Source organism: Dipodomys spectabilis, unplaced genomic scaffold (assembly GCF_019054845.1).
Source record: "Dipodomys spectabilis isolate Male_0828 unplaced genomic scaffold, ASM1905484v1 ptg000017l, whole genome shotgun sequence".
Lineage (NCBI taxonomy): Eukaryota > Metazoa > Chordata > Mammalia > Rodentia > Heteromyidae > Dipodomys > Dipodomys spectabilis.
The window spans coordinates 16,926,662-16,945,873 of NW_024870694.1; the positions used below are offsets into that span (position 1 = coordinate 16,926,662).

Sequence of the window (19,212 nt, forward strand, 5' to 3'; positions counted from 1 at the left end):
GAAACATTGATCAAGAAGCATTGTACTCATGAACTGGCACATTGAACTAAAACCCCCCTGTATAGCTACTTACGACAAAGAAACGTAAAATAACAAAGAAATATAAACATTTTGATATAATCAGAATGAGCCAAGTGTTACCACATCAATATTCTCAAATCTTACTGGGAGTCCTTTCACCACAGATCCCAATCATGACTCTTCTCTGAAACATTAAGTAGCCAATAAGCCCCAAATCCAAATGAAAACCAATCATCTGTTCTTACTCTGGAATAAAAGGACACTTTGTGTTAGATTTCCTGAGACTAGATCCTGATGGATTTTCCATGGAAATTGGAAGATCAGATGATTGTAAACCTTCACCCAATCCTTACACTAGTGGGATCAATGCTTCCCATGGTCCTAGCACCAGTGCTTTTATGACACTTTGTGATAAATATATGCAGCCATGCCAGTGCTGAGGCTGACCTAGATCCTACTTTATGATAAGGAACTGTCCTTCAAACCCTGGGTTTGACACAGAGCCAGCTGAGTCACCTTATCTGAATATTGCAAAGACTACATATCCCAACCCATAGGCTGTGAATGCACAGACCAGAGTTCTTTGAAAAACCCAGAAATATGAAGTTCGTGTTGGCTTTCATAAATCATCATAAAAATTCTACTATATCTTTAAGAGGATTTCCAGTGAGAAAGGAACATTTGTTCCTTGTAAAGATGTGCTTATAACAATATTTTTAAAGGAACTCTGCTCAGATGGTACAGGAAACACATTATGGTTTGTAGCATGCAAATTCATTGCTTAGCACATTACAGGAACACAAATACAATCTTGATCTCATAAGCTTTGCAGGTTCTGATTCATTCCTCCTTCCTTCTTTCCTTCATTCTCACCTTCCTACTTTCCTTTCTTCTTTGTTCTTTCCTCTCTCTTCCAGTTTCCTTTCTTCTGTTTCACCTTCTCTCCTTCTTTTCTTCCCCCCTTCCCTCTCCCACACTTTCCTTCTGGCTCCCCCATATTTCCTTCTTCTTCTTCCCCTTCCCTTCTCTTCCTTTCTATGAACTACAATATAGGAGACTTTAAGCAACTAATCTCAAATATAGAGGAGGTTCACTTTCATGTCTTTCAAATAAATGCCATATTCCTGCAGAAAGAACTGACTGAACTAAGTGAGAAGCTCATTTTTTCAGGCAGGTAGTCACATAGTAAGCTACCTAGAGTCAATGGAGAGAATGAGGACATCAGTGCACAGGTGCAGTTGAATTAAACTGTTTTATACTCAAAGATCAGCTGTGAAAGAGCCACTCCTTCATGAGCTGATGCTCCCATCACACTCAGAATATAGTCCGCTTCTTTAGTAGTGTCTTCCCCCTCTCCCCCCACAGCCAGATGGCTAAATACCAACCTCTAACCACACCCCTTATTAGAAACAGTGAAGATTCGTTTTCTAAATGCACAATTGGATATGATGTGAAAACACATGACACTGTTGAAAAACAAGTATTTAAAAAATGTAGAAAGTAACACAAAATCCACTGACATCTAAAATCTGTAAAAATGGAAGGGATCATCTTGAATAGACTATCTTATTCAATCAAGAAGCAAAATGAAGTTTTAGGACTTGTGGTAAGTGGTTATTAAAAATTCATTTCATGGGGCTGGGAATGTGACTTAGTGGTAGAGTGCTTGCCTACCATGCATGAAGCCCTGGGTTCGATTCCTTGGTACCACATAAACAGAAAAAGCCAGAAATGACACTGTGGCTTGAGTAGTAGTAGAGCGCTAGCCTTGAACAGAAGAAGCTCAGGGACAGTGTCCAGGCCCTGAGTTCAAGCCCCAGAACTGACAAAAAATATTTCACAGGCTGGAAGCATGGCTCAATTGGCAAGAAATCCAAGTATGAATGTGATGCCCTAGGCCTTTAGTTCAAACACTGGCATTAGAAAAAAAAATCATTCAGTCATGCTTAGTAGGTCAGTAATAACAGACCAAATGCTAGTAATAAGGCTGGATGTAACATCTACAATGCAGATGCAGGCTTTGTAATTGGAATTGATTCTCCTTCCTCAATCAACAGATTGGTCTAACTGAAGAACAGGGGATATCCATGACCACCATCATAACTGGAGAACTGAAGTTTAGCTTCATATTCCTCATCAAATTATTCTACAGATGCTTACTCTCATGTCTGGCTTGCTAAGTGAATTCACAGCACCCTTGAACAAATCAGAGAACACATCTTCACTTTGATAGCATTAGTCAGCAATCCTTTTAGTCATGTTTCTATGGCCAAGGCACAATTGCAACAAAAGAACTTATATGTTGACAATTTATATTTTATTATAATCTTTGCTGTACTTGGGCAAAAGTGAGGTAACATTATATAATCTGCATTTTCATGAAAAAGCCTTTTGTCTTTTTTCCTTTCATCTTTCTTTTAAAATTTTCTTTAATTTTAATTTCTTTTTCTTGTCGGTTATGGGGCTTGAACTCTGGGCCTGGGTGTTATCCCTCAGCTCTTCAGCTCAAAGCTAGCACTCTACCACTTGAGCCATAGCTTTTTCTATGTGGTGCTGAGGAATTGAACCCAGGGCCCCATACATGAGAGGCAAGTACTCTACCACTGAGCCACCTTCCCAGCCCCTAATTTTAATTTAATCTAATTTTATTGCCAGGGTGATGTCAGAGTTACATAAGTAAAGTAATGAGTACATTTCTTATAGAATATTGTTATACCCTCCCTTGTTTTCTTCCCCACTTTCCCTCCCGCTGACTCCCTTCCCCTCCCCAAGCTTTTTTTTGTGCAGTAAGAAGGACTAGTGTAAATCTACCGTGAGGTTAATGAAATATAAGTTTATGCTGCTTGATTATTTTGCATAAATCTTATCTAAAAACAAAGCAATAGAATGATGGAAGGGATGACATCGTACTTATAAACTGTCAAATGTACTCATTATCTTGCCCATGTAATTGTAACCCCTCTGGACAGTATTTTCACAATAAAAAAAAGTATCTATAAACTGTCATATTGAATTGATACCCCTTTGTAGGACTAGTAAAAATAATGAAAACATGAAGAGCTAGGTGATGGTGGCTCACTCTATAATCCTAGCTACTCAGGAGCCTGAGACCTAAGGATCACAGTTTAGGCTAGACCTGGCCAAAAGGACTCTGAGGCTCATCTCCAGTTAACCGCCAAAAACCCAGAAGTAGCTGTGGCTCAAGTGGTAGAGCATTAGCCTTGAGGGGAAAAAAAAACAAAACAAAAAGCAACAACTAAGGAACAGAGCTCCAGTACTGACTGGCACATGGGAAAAAAAACCAAACCACACAACCAAGTCCTAAAATATTTTTATTTTTTTTTTTAGGGGGAGGGCGGGGATCGGTCGTGGGGCTTGAACTCTGGGCCTGGGCGCTGTCCCTCAGCTCTTCAGCTCAAGGCTAGTGCTCTACCACTTGAGCCACAGCGCCACTTCCGGCTTTTTTCCTTTTGCTTATGGGGTGCTGAGGAATCAAACCCTGGGCCTCAGGCATGCAAGGCAAGCGCTCTACCACTGAGCCACCTTCCCAGCCCCCTAAAATATTTTTAAAGCTGCACTTGCACACCCTGAAGTGATGATGCAACACCTGCAATACAAGTACTTAGGAGGCAGAAGTAGGAGATTTGCATTCTGGGGCCAACTTGATGTAAAAGCCCGAGACCTTATCTGAAAAAAAAAAGTATATGAAAAAGGATGAGGGTGTTTTGAAAGCATGAGTCAAGTGGTAGAGTGCTTGCCTAGCAGGTGTAAGGCACTGAGTTAAAAAAAAAAAAATTAGCACTACAAAGATCCACTTGTCCTCTCATTTGCCTTTGGCTGCTTGTTCTAACCCCAACAGTCATTGATTGAGGTACAACTTTTTGGTGGGTCACAGGGCTTGAACTCTGGGCCTGGGCGCTCTCTCTCAGCTCTTCAGCTCAAGGCTCTACCACTTGAGCCACAGCACCATTTCTGGTTTTCTGGTAGTTTATTGGAGATAAGAGTCTTCACGGACTTTCCTGCCAGGATTGGTTTTGAACCACGATCCTCAGATCTCAGCCTCCTAAACAGCTAGGATTTCAGGCATGAACCACCAGCACCCTGCTGAGGTACAACTCCTTTCACATGAACACAGGCTAATAGCAGTTCATCTCAAATTTCCGCTAAATACTATACATCTCTCCTATTTATCTTGTAATTCAATGTATCGGCCAAACCCAGAGTTATTCAGTAACCAAGCAGATTCAAGGTTCCGACTTACAGAGGGATGCATTCATCAACAGGATATAAGGGGTAGAGGATAAAATTATTTTCCTTCTTCTGTTAGAACATGCTTTCCTGAGATAACAGGTTTGCATGGCTTTTTAGGAGATGATCCTTCACAGTTGACTACTTATATTACTCATATCAGAGTCTAAATAGTAACCATGTTGATGAGGTTTCGGCAAGCTTATACATCCTTATACATCCTGATTTTTACTGGAAGGATGTTGGCTAATCAAAGAAAATCATAGCACATGCAAATTTGCATTCATCTGTGCTCTCTAAGGAATGTGGATTGCAGTAGGCACTATGTTTGTGAACTCTTACCTTTGGCTGCACTGGCGGCGCACAGGGAGCTGAAACAGGATCCGTGATGTAGGTCTTTTTGACACCTGTGGCTGGGTACATCCCAACAGGATTCTGGTTCCCCACTCCAGGAGGATTGTACCTGGGTTCTTGCTTCCAGGTATTAGGATGGCCTTGTTGACCATAGCCAGGGTCAGAGTCATTTCTTCCCCCATAACCAGGACCTGCTGCATAATAGGACTCATAATGGCGGCCTTGGTTAGGAGCATACCCATATGCGGGCTCAGGTGGTGGAATATATGCATAATCAATACCAGCCCGGGTTGAAGGAGGTGGGCCCTGTGCTGACATAGGAACTGGCTGAGTATTATAGGCTTGGAGCCCTGGGCCATACATCTGTCCTGATGAAGGGCCAGCCATGTAATGAGGGCTGGGCTGGGCTGATTTCACCTGCACATTGAAGGTGGGCCTTGAAGGTGTGGATGCTGTGGTATAGGATGCTGGAACTGGCTGAGGCTGGGGCTTCAATGTTCCTATTGGAGTCACAGGGATGGGTGCAGTTTGGGGTGCAGGCTGTGGCTTCATTGTAGACTTTTTGGTTGCTGTTAGAGGGGGTTGGTTTGGGATGACCATTCTCTTGTGTCCTGTGACAGGAGTAGAAACTGGTGGAGAGACTGTTGAACTGGTTGACCCCTGAAATAAAGGAAGAAAAAAATAAAGGTCATTGCCAATGGAGACTAGGAAGGAAAAAATAAAGGTTATTCCAATGGAGAATAAGAATATATAAATGAGGAAATATTAATAAAATTTAATTACTCATGTATTGATAATCTTACTTTCAGAGGCCTTACAAGCTAACATAAAAGTATTTTATGTCTCTATGTACTGACACTGAATACTTGAAAAAAAAAACTAAAGAAGCAGGTCTGTTTGCAATGGCACCCAAAATAATCAGATATCCACGAATAAGCATAAATAAGGAAGTTAAACAAGTACATTACAAACAAAAGAATTAATAAAAGACACAAGGAAATGAAGTAACATCAGGCTTCACAGATTGGAAGGCTTACTATTATTAAAACACCCATATAACCCAAAGTGATCTTCAGATACAGAGTCATACCTAGCAATATCCCTATAATTTTTCTAGAAAAAAGAAAAATAAAGATTCAGATGAAGAGCCAAATCCATTTTGAGAAAGAAGACTAGAACTGGTTGGACTCAAATGGTAGATTTCAAAATACACTATAAAGTTATAGCAAACAAATAATGTGGCATTAAGACAGAAAAATGTACCACAATAGAGTCCCAAATATACACAAACACTATTCAGGGTTGTTTTTGTTTTTTTGACAGGATTGCCAAGAATACACATCAGACAGTATAGTTCTTCACAAATAGTGTTGAGAAACCTGGATATCCAGGTTTCTGAATATAGAAGCCTGTTCAGTGTCAACCTTACATCTTCATCATAAAATACATTAAAGATTCAAACATGTCAATGATTAAGGTTAACAGCCTAACTGGAAAGGTATGGAAATAAGAACAAAAAATTATGACATTGGTCTTACTAAAGTTTCACAACTATGACATCCAAGATACAGACACAAAATCAAAAATAAACAAATTGAATGATGTCAAATAAAAAAAAAAAAACAGTGCACAAAAAAGGAAATGAAGGCCAGGGTGAAATGGTAAGTAGAGATCTTTTGCCAGTCATCTATCCAGGAAAGAGTTAGTCTTCAAAAAAAAATAAGGAATGCTTTCAATTCAATTTTACAAAAAGAAAAATGCAAAAGCTTTTTATAAAGAGCCATAGCCATCCAGTATTAAAAAAAACTGTGCAATGTTGCTAATCATGGAGCAATGTGAATCAAAACTACAGTAAGAGATTACCTCCTTACTGTCACAATATCAATTATTAGGCAAAACTAAACAAAAGACACATATCAGCCAGGATATCAGAAGTATTACTTGCTTTTGGTGGAAATGTTTCTCAAAATATTAAAAATAGAACTACCACATAATCCAGCAATCTCACTCTATGGTCTTCATCTAATATATTTTAAGTCAGGAAATTAAAAGATTAATATTTATATGTTCACTGATGAGCTAATCTTAACATCCATGATATGGAAACAACTTACATGTCCATTAACAGGTGGAAAAGACAGTTATATGGATCTAATGCAATATTATTCAAACATAAGGAAGTTCTATAATAGGTTACAGCATAGCTACACTTTGACTACATAAATTATGTGAAATAAACCAATCAGAGAAAGACAGTGTCAATTCTACTACATGAAATGTCAAAACTGGTTAAATTTACAGACTAAAAGAGTGGGATGATAATTGCTATGGTCTAGATGGTAGATGATTGAAAGTCAGTCATTAATATAGTTTTAGTACAGCAAGATGAATAAATTCTACAGATCTGCTGTTCAATAAATTACCTATCATCAACAATAATATATATTTAACATTCTGCTAAAAGACTAGCAACACAGGCATGTCAAGTGGTCTCCTGACACGACACAACAGAAATAGAGGGCTTGATCCCAGAGAGAGAAAACACACAATAGGTGCATTTGTCCTTGGCTCAAGGTCACAGCCAATTCTCATTTGTGTTGTCCACACACATTCTATGTTTACGTCTGTTGGTTCCTCTCCTGCACTATAACCAACACCATAGAATGACAGACACTATTCATTCTAGGACACAAACTCTATAGCTTTACATTTTGGAGATGCTTGAAAAATTTTGGTTGGAAAAATATATCACATGAAAAGATATTTAGAGATATTCAAGATTCAGAAAATTACATATATGTATTTATAGATGAGCATAAAATTTAAATGCACTTGATTTTTCAAAATGAGAAAATTAAATCATGATAAAAATTCAAGAATTCTTACAATAACAAAGCCAACATGATACATACAAAACATATGCTTGGACAAATACCAAAAAATCCAATTAAGTAGAAAATATTCAACATGTGGATCTTTTGTTCAATTAATTGAATACATGGACCACCTAAGTTTTTCCATCGCTTTCTTTAACCGTGACGAACAAAAAATATACATTAAAATGATTCCTGTTCATTTCCCCTTCACCAATAACAAGGTAAAGTATATAAAACACATGCAGAGTAAAACATACTATTTTTAAACAATAGTATGCCATGCAAAATAAAATATTTAGACTCATTCCATTACATGCACAATAGAGATGAGGAAAATCTTTTTACCACAACAAAGTGCTGTAGTGGGGAATATTTCCTAGATGGAAGCAATGGCTCCTTAGATGTCCTGATGTCTCCATTCAAAGACTTTAGAAGAGGAAGAGGGGGAGGAGGAAGGGTGAAGGAGAGGAAGAGACTCATCATCAAGAAAGAAAGTCCTGTCATTAGCCCAGCTGCTCAGTTTCTATCTCCATTTATATTAGACTTAACAAAGTTTACAAAATATAAATCTAAGTTTTCAATGAACTGGAGTTATCAAAAAAGGGAAAGTGTAGCCTCTCTTTTCATTTTATTACAACTCTGCTGAAATTTCTATGACCGGCATAATAGATGAAGGAAAACTATACTTCAATTTTTTTTCTGTAGGTGTAAATGAACTTTTCCATGCCCTCTATTATATAATGTGAAGTCAAATAGGTATTTCTTTTGTAATGTTTTCAGCATAAGTATGTATGTATGTATGTATGTATATACACATATAAATAAAGAGAGAGAAGATGCATAATAAGAAAAATTCACATTTGTTTATATTGGGTGCTATGGCCACTACATTCATGTAGAAGGGTAAAAGTCCATCCAATTGGAAATACAGAGGTTGCTTGAAGTACAAAATAAGTAGCAAGTTTGCATGTTCAAAGGGCAGAATTAAAGGACAGAAGAGTGGAGAGAGAAGGAAGGAAGGATACAACTCTATTCACTAGACTCTTCTAACAACAGGAAACTAACTGTAGAATTACAGATTCTCCAGGAAACTATTTGAGACAAATGATATGTGGGAAATATTACTGTGAGAGACCATCTCAACAAAAAATCATGACAAAGTCAAATTAGATCTTCTCAGGGAGTTGATTCATACAAGCATTAAAGTATATAGTCCCTCATTGAGATGTATAGTAGCTATACAGATGAAACAGTACTCCAGGGCTACCATAGCTGAAGATGTAATGTCTAGGCCCAAGATTATAAAAAAGAGCAGCTGTCTGAATAAAGAAGAGAATGCTATAAAAGTGTAATAGAAAGAGCTCATATAGAACCAGTGACCTTTCTTGGTAGGCAAATTGTGAAGGGACTTTGATGATCAGCCAGCCAGAAGAATGCACATAGCAAAAAAAGTCTGTTAGTGTCTCTCACAAGGAAACTATTGACCTCAGGAATTTTACAATGCTGTTTTGCTCCCTAGTCATTCATGTAATAGTGTTCTTTAATCTTTCTAATAATAAAATGTCCCTATTCATTTCCAACCATCCCTACCTTATTACCTGGTTTCCATTCTAGTTGAGAATTACTAGAAATGAAATGTTACTCAAATATCCCTAGGAAGTCTCAACTTATTCTACAGATCAGTCTGGAATGTCAAAATACATATCTATATAAAATTGAATTTTATATTTTGGGAAATAAAGTAATATTCTAAGCTATATGTCAGATTACTTCTAATTACAATAACCAACATTTTGTCCAATAGGAGGTGAATAATGAGTCTGTTCAACCTATTTTTCATTTGTCCCTATCTGCTCCCTTCATACAACACCAACAAATTGAAAAGCCCTTTATATTTTATAGATCATCACCAGTATATATCTCTCAAACCTATGTGTACATTGACTTGTAGCACCAAATATTCAACTATTTCTTGCATCAACTTGGATGTCCAATATGCTTCTCAGATTCAATACATTAAAACTATATATTCTCTAAATCTGCTTTTGTTTCATTTTCTGACAGCTGTTCCATATATTTATGGACACTGGTAGTAATCCTCCATTGTGCTTCAAATTCAAGCACACAATCCTGCTCATCTTTCACTTTGAATAGGGGATTTCCTAACCTAAAGGAATCTAGATTTTACAACTTTCATTGTTGCAATTCCCAAAATATCACCATTTTTCACTAGGCATTCTTAAACAGCATGCAAAATAGATTCCAGTGTCCCTCCCTCCTTTTTTAAATTTAATTTTATTGTCAAGGTGATGTTTAGAGGGGTTACAGTTACATATGTAAGGTAGTGAGTACATTTCTTGTTAAACATTGTTACCCCCCTCCCTCATTTTTCTTCCACTTTCCCTCCACCACAATGCCCCTCCCCCAAAGTTAATTTCCCACATCTTGTCTTGTGAGAATCACTGTTGTTTTGTTCACCCTTTGTTCTTTGTTGCTGTTTTTTGTTGTTCCCCTTTCCTTTCCTAATTCAGATAAATGTACCATTCAATGACTTCCGTTTTCAATAGAGTGGTTTCCCTCCAATGTGCATATTATCACATTACTCTCCTACTTAAAAACCTTTGAGCAGGTGTATCAGATCTATAAGCTACCCAGCTATAGAAAATTTAATCTACCTCATTTACTCCATTATCAAGTCACTTTCGTAGAGTTTTGTTTGCTTGTCAATCTCTTTATATCATCAAGATTATACCAATGTAACTTCCAAACTTCTTAACTTGCTTGTCTAGTTAATTCCTAAGAACTGCTTGCTAATTCCTAGGAATCTCTTAAATCTCAACCTGAGTGTCAGTTTTCTAGACCAACCTCAACTTCTCAGACACTGGATGTTTTTATCTCTCTCTTCTGTACATGTCAGTTTTGTGTGAGTTTACATGAACTGAACTGGAATTGATCCTTTTTATTCACAGATGCTTTCTTAATGGCTTAACTATATCACAGCACATAACAGGTATCTAAGGAATATTTGATGAGTGAGGAACTGATTGTCTCCCAAGAAAAATGCATTATCTTGATAGGTGATAATAACTAACCAGGTAAAATATGGACTGCCTAATTTCCCTCATTGATTTGACAATCAAGAAACTGATAAATATAATGCAAGCTTAATTAAAGTGATGCCATTAGTTTCCTTCCTCTAAATAGTTTAATGATTTCTCTTTTGGAATATATTAACACTATTAACTTTTCAACAACCACTTGAGGTACTAATTTTCATTTTAATTGCCATATTATATATAATAGAACCATAAACATGTATATGATGCTTACTCAAAACCTTAAGAGGTGAGGGACATATTTTAAATATAAATCTCAAGAAAGGAAAGAGATTGATGCTTTTTCAGAACAATTTTTTTAGCATAAGTACTGAAACAAAATACTTTCTGAATTAGATACTAAGTAATTGCAAGACACCAAAGTCCACAAACTCAGTCCAATTACTTATTTAATTTAAAATTAAAAAAAATGTTCTTGCACTGAATTCCTTCTAGAGTTATAAAAATAAAATAAGGAAAATTAGAGTCACTGCATTTAGAACAATAGCAATGTTCATTATTTTCCAAAAAATTTGATGTGATAATCCAAATTACATTAATTAGAGAGGAAATTCACTAAGGTAACTGAAAGGGAAAGTAGACAAAAGATTAAGGTGACATTTAAGCATAAAACTTCAACCTGCACATTACACATTGATTCCAAGTGTTCAATGACACTGAGAACTTTTAGTCTATAAAATGATAAAAGTAAATATTTTTATGTGTGCAATATGTGCAATCACTCATTTGTAGCAATACAATTGATACTATATAGAGTATTTCTACATAGATTAAAAACACAGAAAAAATATTTAAAGAGGAATGGTTGAGTAATTAGAATATAAAGATTGTGTTTCAGTATCAATTTGACTTCCATGACAATTGTTTCAAGTTATTTTAACACTGGATAAATATTATTTTTTTCCTGCAGCTACTTGGATAACTGTGTGATAGTAAACATGATATCTAAGAATGTACAAAATAATATTTATATAATATTTACTTTATGTAAACACATTGCATTGAATATATTTTACACATAATTCTTTTTATTTCTGTCGTCATGGGGCTTGGACTCTGGGCCTGGGTGCTGTCCCTCAGCTCTTCAGCTCAAGGTGAGCACTCTACCACTTGAGCCACAGAACCACTTCCGGTTTTCTGGTGGTTTATTGAGGATAAGAGTCTCATGGACTTTGCTGCCTGGGCTGGCTTTGAACTGCGATCCTCAGATTTTAGCCTCCTGAGTAGCTAGGATTACAGGCGTGAGCCACCGACACCCTCCTACACATAATTCTTAAAACTACTTCTGAGTCAGAAACTATATTATGAGGCATAAAAACTAAGTAACTTCCCCAGGTTGCCAACTGGAAAATGGTAGGTTCAGATTCAAGCTTAGGTAGTTTATATAGGTCTAGAGAGCATTCCAAGCCTGATATGATGGAGCACACCTGTAAACCTAGTATTTGAAAAGACTGAAAAAGTTTGAGTCCAGCACAGGCTACATAGTGACACTTTCTCTTAAAAATAAGGAAGTCCTTTTCAGACTATCCTTCACTGCCTCATTTTAAAAGAGATGTGTGAACACATGTGTGAACATCAATGACTATAAAAGATATGCAAATCAAAACCACATTGAGATTCCACCTCACCCAAGTTAGAACTGTCATTATCAAGAAAACTAATAAAAAACAGATGCTGGTAGGGATTTGGCCAAAGTGAAAGATACTATACTGTTGGTGGGAATGCAAATTTGTTCAACCACTCTGGAAAACAGTATGGAGGTTCCTCAAAAGTCTAAACATAGAGCTTCCCAATGTCCCAGCAATCCCACTCCTGGGCATTTACCCATACGACTACAAACAAGGCCACACTAAAGCTACCAACACAACCATGTTCATTGAAGCTAAGATATGGAATCAATCCAGATGCCCCTCTGTAGATGAATGGATCAAGAAAATGTGACCACACACACACACACACACACACACACACGCACGCACGCATGCACGCACGCATGCATGCAGGCACACAAAATGCAATTCTGTGCTTCTATCAGAATGACACTATCACATTCATAAGGAAATGGAAAGACTTGGAAAAAATTATATTAAGCGAAGCAAGCCAAAAGAAACAGAGGCCACATGATTTCCCTCATTTGTAATAACTAGAATATGTCTAAGATATTCTTAGCAAAGGATCACAATAGCTCAATAGCTATGTGTGTATGGCTATGTGAAAGGATGCTTATCAAAATTAACTACAAGATATATAAACAAGAGTGTTTTATTAGTGTACTGTTTGCATTTATTTCTTTTCTTTCTTTTATTTAGTTTTTTCCTTTGGTATATTGCCTGTTTTCACTGTTTTTTATTTCTGTACCCATTGTCTTATATATAAGTTTATCTGATTTGGTGAAGGGAAGGGTAATCATAGACATGGAATACAATAGTGATACCCACTAGACACTATGTTGGAAATGACCTTTATAACTTGGGGGAGGGGATTCAGTAGGGGAAACTGGTGAAAAATGAGGTGAGGTAACACTGTTCAAAAAGAAATGTACTCATTAGCTTGTGTAACTGTATATCACTTATGTACTTATGTACTCTATATAAGTGTACATAGAGAAATTATGCACGCTGTACATCACCTTTACAATACTTTTTAAATATACATGTGTCTCCAGAAGAATATCTGAAAATCAATACTCAATACATCTTTGCTATTCCAAATTAAATTTGAGATATAGTAAAAAGAAATGTGTGAACAAATGTGAATTCATTTCTCTCCTAGAAAAAAAAACAGCTGAGTAAATAAGATAACCGACAGTGTCAATAACTAGCAAACAATGGAATGATAGTGACAGTATAGAACTGAAGGGTTTATATCCTGCCCAAAGGTATAAGCTATACCTTGCACCATCTGATTGCTGACCCATGGAATGTGAGTCAGTATTCTTCTTTTGAGCTTCAGGCTTTGTTCAATAATTTTATTTTTGGCAAACACAGGAGGTCAAAGGAATAATTTTTGCAGGCTAATTATAGTGTATATAGTGCACCTTGTCACTTGTGTTCTAATTGATAGACAGTGGCAAATGGAAACATCACCAGAGAAGGTAATTAATGCAATCACAAGAAATAAGACACTTAAAAAATTATCTATGTTTGTGACTATTAGAAAAGTCACAGGACTTCTCTAGACTGACTCTTCATATGGAGAATGAAGGATATTCAACATTTTTCTCTTTTTGCATTCATGAATTTATTTTTATTTATTTATTCATTCATTCAATGTTTATATGAAGTACAGGGCTTTCTCAGGTTTTTTCCACTCAAGAATGGCAAACTACCACTTGAGCCACAGGTAGCACCACTTCCAGCTTTTGGCTGGTAAATTGGAGCTTAGAATCTCAGAGTTTTCTAACTAGGATGGTTTCAAAACATGATCCTCAAATCAAAGCTTCCTGAGTAACTAGGTACATGTATGGAGCCTCTGGTACCTCTGGCTCCTTTTGCTTTTAAAATAAGGTAACTGTTTTTCTTCAAATAATATAGTTTCTATTTAGTGGAGGTAAAAAGTGAGTAATCAGAAGTAGAGGCACAGATTTGAATATGCTTTCTGTTCTGTTAATACTTTCCCTGTTCAAAAACACATATACTGAATACATTCAAAAGCAGAGTGACTGGATAAATTTGTAATATTGACAATGACTATAATCCCTAATTAAAATCATTACTTAGCTTGATTTCATTATTAGGTATGTGTACTCAACAAAGTAATGCCACTTAATGGAAAAGCTTGGTTTCTGAATTTGTAAAATGAAGAAAAGACAGAGATGATCTGTTTCAGCTATACTGTAATACCATATTTGTTTTTGATCAAATACAAAAACTTATTTCACCATTTTTTCCTGGTTCTGAAAACTGAATGGCTTAATTTTGTTTTCCTTATGCCTCTTACTAATTATATTCCACAATTCAGGATTTTGTACCCACAGCTCACTTCTCTATCAATCTGGGCTACTTACAATACCCACTTGATAGAGGACTCCATGAGTTGGAAAATGACCTAATAGGTACAGGAGTATAAGAACATATTACTATATATTTAGAGAAGCACTTTGTAAATTGGCCATACAAAAGAAGCAAGCCTCAACTACTGAAGAGAGGAAAACAATCTAAAATTAAATAAGAAAATCAAAAAATTCTCAGATAAAAACAGTCCAGAACCACAAAATACTTAGAAGTACTTTTTTTTTTGGTCGATCATGGAACTTGAACTCTGGGATTGGGTGCTGTCTTTGTGCTCTTCAGCTCAAGGTGAGCGCTCTATCGCTTGAGCCACAGCGTTACTTCCCTTAGAAGTACTTTTTATAAAACAGAACAGAGAAAATTACCTGGAATTGGGGTCTGGGAGTTCTTGAAGGGGACTATACTCTAATTATTTTCAAAGGGCAATGATTATATAATTTAAATTCAGACACTAAATTAATATTTTGTTCTACAAATCATTTCTGGGCAGTTTGTCCATGGGATAATTTGGAGATATGTTAAAGAAGCTTTGGAAAATAGTTTGTTTAGCCTAAGGAAAGGATCATAAATGGCATAAAGTAATTAGTTTCAAGAAATATCCATTGTAATGTAATTTTAAGTGAATGATTATTAGAAATTTAAACACTTCATATATGGGCATTGTTTAAGTTAATTACATTATAATCCCACAGTGAAATGATAAAAAGAGGTTAAAAATTATTCCTAGAAAATGGTTGAAAACTTATCAACGATCCAGTGATCTAAGAATTCAACTTCTGGAGTTGGCCTGCTTATATGTGTATGGCAGCATTATCTGTAATTGTCAAGAGTGGATGATCCCATTGTTGTGCATATGTAGATACAAGGGGATACCCTGTGTCTTTTCAAAAGCAGTGAGATCTGACATGATGCCAAATGATTAACCTGAAAGCAAGACAGTACACTATGTGAAATAAACTAGCTGTAAAGATAAAAATACTATACAACATAATTACAATAATGTAGTGCTTAGAAGAGACAACTTCCTAAAGACAGAAAGAGAGCAGTTTAGAGACAGACAAATGCACCATCTTTAGCTCACATGAACATATGAATATATTATGTCTAGAAAGATTTATTCCCAAATTGATAACATTAGTTACTTCAAAGGGGTAATTCTGAGATGTTTTATATGCTTTTCCAAGGTTGCTTTCAAAACCACATATTGGAATCAATATTGTATAGATATATGTCCATATGACATTTCTCTTCTATATAGGAAAAAATCACATTATGAAAATATATAAATATCTACTGTACATTCTACGCAACACAAACTTCTCACATATAAATATGCAAAGTAGCATAAATTTAAAATAAAGTACATGAAAGATATATTATTCTAAAATGCAAACAGCAAAAATCATTTATTCCAATTTTATATACATATGCATTGATGAAAGAACAGAGCAAAAAGTTAGAATATTTAAAAATATATTTCAAAGGTTAATTTTGCATTAGATGTACAATCATTAATTTTTTTCCTATGTCCCACAGTAAACAAAAAAATAGAAGCTGAAACCTCTCAAAGTCAAAACACATGATTTTGACTGGTGGCACTGAGTTCAAAACATCACTGTCAGTATAGAAACACTACCAGCACTTAACACGCACGCGCACACACACACACACACACACACAGAGTTCTCACAGACTTGTCAGAGAGAGGCAGGCATAAATATCTTTCTTCTGTGCAACACATCAGCACTTGTTCATTTCTCAGTGCTGTGCTCTGCAAACACATACTACAGCGAGTGATGGGCTATTCTTAATAACTTCTGAGGCAGAAATAGCAGAAGCAGTATGGTCTGATGTGGCACTCATAGCAGTGTTTTTCTTAGAAGCTTTTCGATTTAATTAATTCTCACAACACTTCTGAACAGGGATAAAATGCTGTGAAGGCAAGCAGCTCCCTGGACTACCAAAGACACCAGTGCCAGCATGTCAAGCTGTTTCTCTGAAATAAAACCATGTCAAGTGGGTACACTCAGATGCTATCTTAAAACATTCCATGTCTACTCCCTATTAGACAGTAGTGTCCTTCCCTGTCATGTTTATGAGCCTAGCATGTCATCATATGGAATTCGTGAAAGCTACCTTGTGTGTGTGTGTGTGTGTGTGTGTGTGTGTGTGTGTGTGTGTGTGTGTGTGTGTGTGTGTCCCATGCACAATGATCTTCCCCTTCAGGATCCAGAACTTTTCTCCAGTCAGCCCCTGTTTAGTGATAAAGACTGAGGACGCAATCAAATATCCAAAAAGTAATAAAACCCAATAAAGGTAAGAAATGAATAGGGGTGTATTTTTTTTATTTTGTTGTACTTGGATTTTTTTGTTTTTATTGTTGTTGTTGATTTTTAGTGTGAGTTTTGGAGTTTGACCTGAACACCTGGGGAATGTCCCTGAATTTTTGTGCTCAAGGCTAGTACTCTACCTCTTGAGCCATAGCTCCACTTCCAGTTTTTTGGTGGTTAACTGGCAAAAAGGGTCTCATGTATTTGCCATCTTGTGCTGTCTTTGAACCATGATCCTCAGATCTCAACCTCCTGAGTAGCTAGTCCTACAGCTGTGAGCCACCAACTTCTGGCCAACAGGTGAATTTGTTTATAACTTGTAGCAATGGATGTTGGAATAATTATTGGAGTGGACAAACTTGAAATAAAGAGCTATTAAAACATTTGTAGATTATGTTGTTTAATGAGAAGATAGTTAAGGAAATTATACTACATCATCCATGACATTTTTTGTTATTTTCAAATGTTAGCATTCAAGATTTTATATATATATATATATATATATATATATATATATATATATATATATATATATATATATATATATATATATGTTTGTTTGTTTGCCAGTTGTGGGGTCTGAACTCTGGGCCTAGGTGCTGTCCCTCAGCTCTTCAGCTCAAGGCTAGCACTCTACCACTTGAGCCACAGCGCCACTCTGTTTTTTTTTTTCTTTTTTGCTTATGTGGTGCTGAGGAATTCCATTGTGTATATATACCACATTTTCTTGATCCATTCATCTAATAAAGGGCATCTGGATTGATTCTATGTCTTAGCTATGGTAAATAATGTTGCAATGAACATAGCTGCACTAGTAGCTTTAATGTGGCCTTGTTTGTAGTCATTTGGGTAAATACTCAGGAGTGGGATTGCTGGATCATAGGAAAAGTCTATGTCTAGTCTTTTGAGGAACCTCCATATTGTTTTCCAGAGTGGTTGAACAAATTTACATTCCTACCAACAGTGTAGTAGCTTTCCCTTTAGTCAGATCCTAGTCAGCATCTATTATTCATTTTTTTTGATAATGTCTATTTTAACTGGGTGAGATGGAATCTAAATGTTGTTTTGATTTGCATTTCTTTTATTGTCAAAGAGGTTGAATATTTCTTCATGTGCCTATCTACCTATTTTATTTCTTCTTCACAGAAGTCTCTCTTCAAGTCTTTAGCCCAGTTATTAATGGGGTTGTTGTTTCTTTGAGGATTTGTTTTTGGGGGGTTTAATTTTTTGAGTTCTAAGTATGTTTTAGATCTGAGGCTCTTGTCTGGTGTATAGCTAGTAAAGATCTTCTCCCAATCTCTGGGCTTTCTAATGAAATAAGATTTTTAACAAAGAAATAAAACAAGATTATTTGTGTATAAACAAAACATGCACTATTCTTTATAGAATCATGAGGTATTAGAGCTAAAAGGAATGTGAAAAACATAACTTTCTATCATTTATTCAAGAAAACAAGGTTCACAAATTATTTAGAACACAATTTTCGAGGCTAAAAGTGGTTCTCCAATTGCACTAGAATTTCTAGTAAATTAACAAAAAGGCCATAAGCCATTTTGTTTTTGAACCTCAGTGGATAGACAACAGAAATTAAAGAATGAAAATCACCAACAAGGTTTAATGGTGACAAACTGTGTTGCTGTGTCTTATGAAGGAGTTTCTCAAACAGTAATGAAATTCAGCCATGAGTGTGAGCAAGTAGCTATATTTGCATTGGTGGAAACAAACATTCACATATTTGTCAAGGAGTTTGCAGGACAGAAAGCAAAGCAAAAGATCCATAGGTGGTATGTTACTATCCTCAGAAAATTCCATGAGCAAAATGTGCAAAAACTTATTAAATATTTCATATAAAACAAACACTGAAAGCACACCATATTTAGAGTGTATTACACTCATAACAAAGCCACAAGAATCTCGTTCCATTTTTTTCTCCTTTTCAGAAAACACTATTTAAAAATGATCACTATATTATTAGTATTTGAATATATGTCAACTGCATTATATACTGTATAGGGGAGAAAAGTTTTTCTTCTGACATATTTGTTCTCAGAAATGGAGGCTGTTTGTCTGCTTATTGTGGATGAATAAAAGGGCTGAATCACAGAAGGGTGTAATTTCTAAGGAGAGAGCACTTTTGCCACAGAGTAGGAGGAAGGGTAGAAAATGTTTTCATAACGAGTGACTATTAGGGACAAATAAGAGCTCTCTATTCACTAAACCTGTACACATCCCTTTATCCTTATAAAACAAGCCATGA

The 19,212-nt window shown here is 36.0% G+C and overlaps 1 protein-coding gene across 4 annotated transcripts in view; it reads right to left on the reverse strand.

The window, feature by feature from the left end:
- LOC122097571 (LIM domain containing preferred translocation partner in lipoma) overlaps positions 1-19,212 on the reverse strand; it is a 674,686-nt gene that overhangs the window by 250,902 nt on the left and 404,572 nt on the right. For all 4 annotated transcript variants that reach the window (XM_042668165.1, XM_042668157.1, XM_042668182.1 and 1 more), the window contains one exon: positions 4,612-5,283. In XM_042668165.1, coding sequence (XP_042524099.1) covers positions 4,612-5,283 — 672 coding nt within the window. The remainder of the gene's footprint in view (positions 1-4,611; positions 5,284-19,212) is intronic.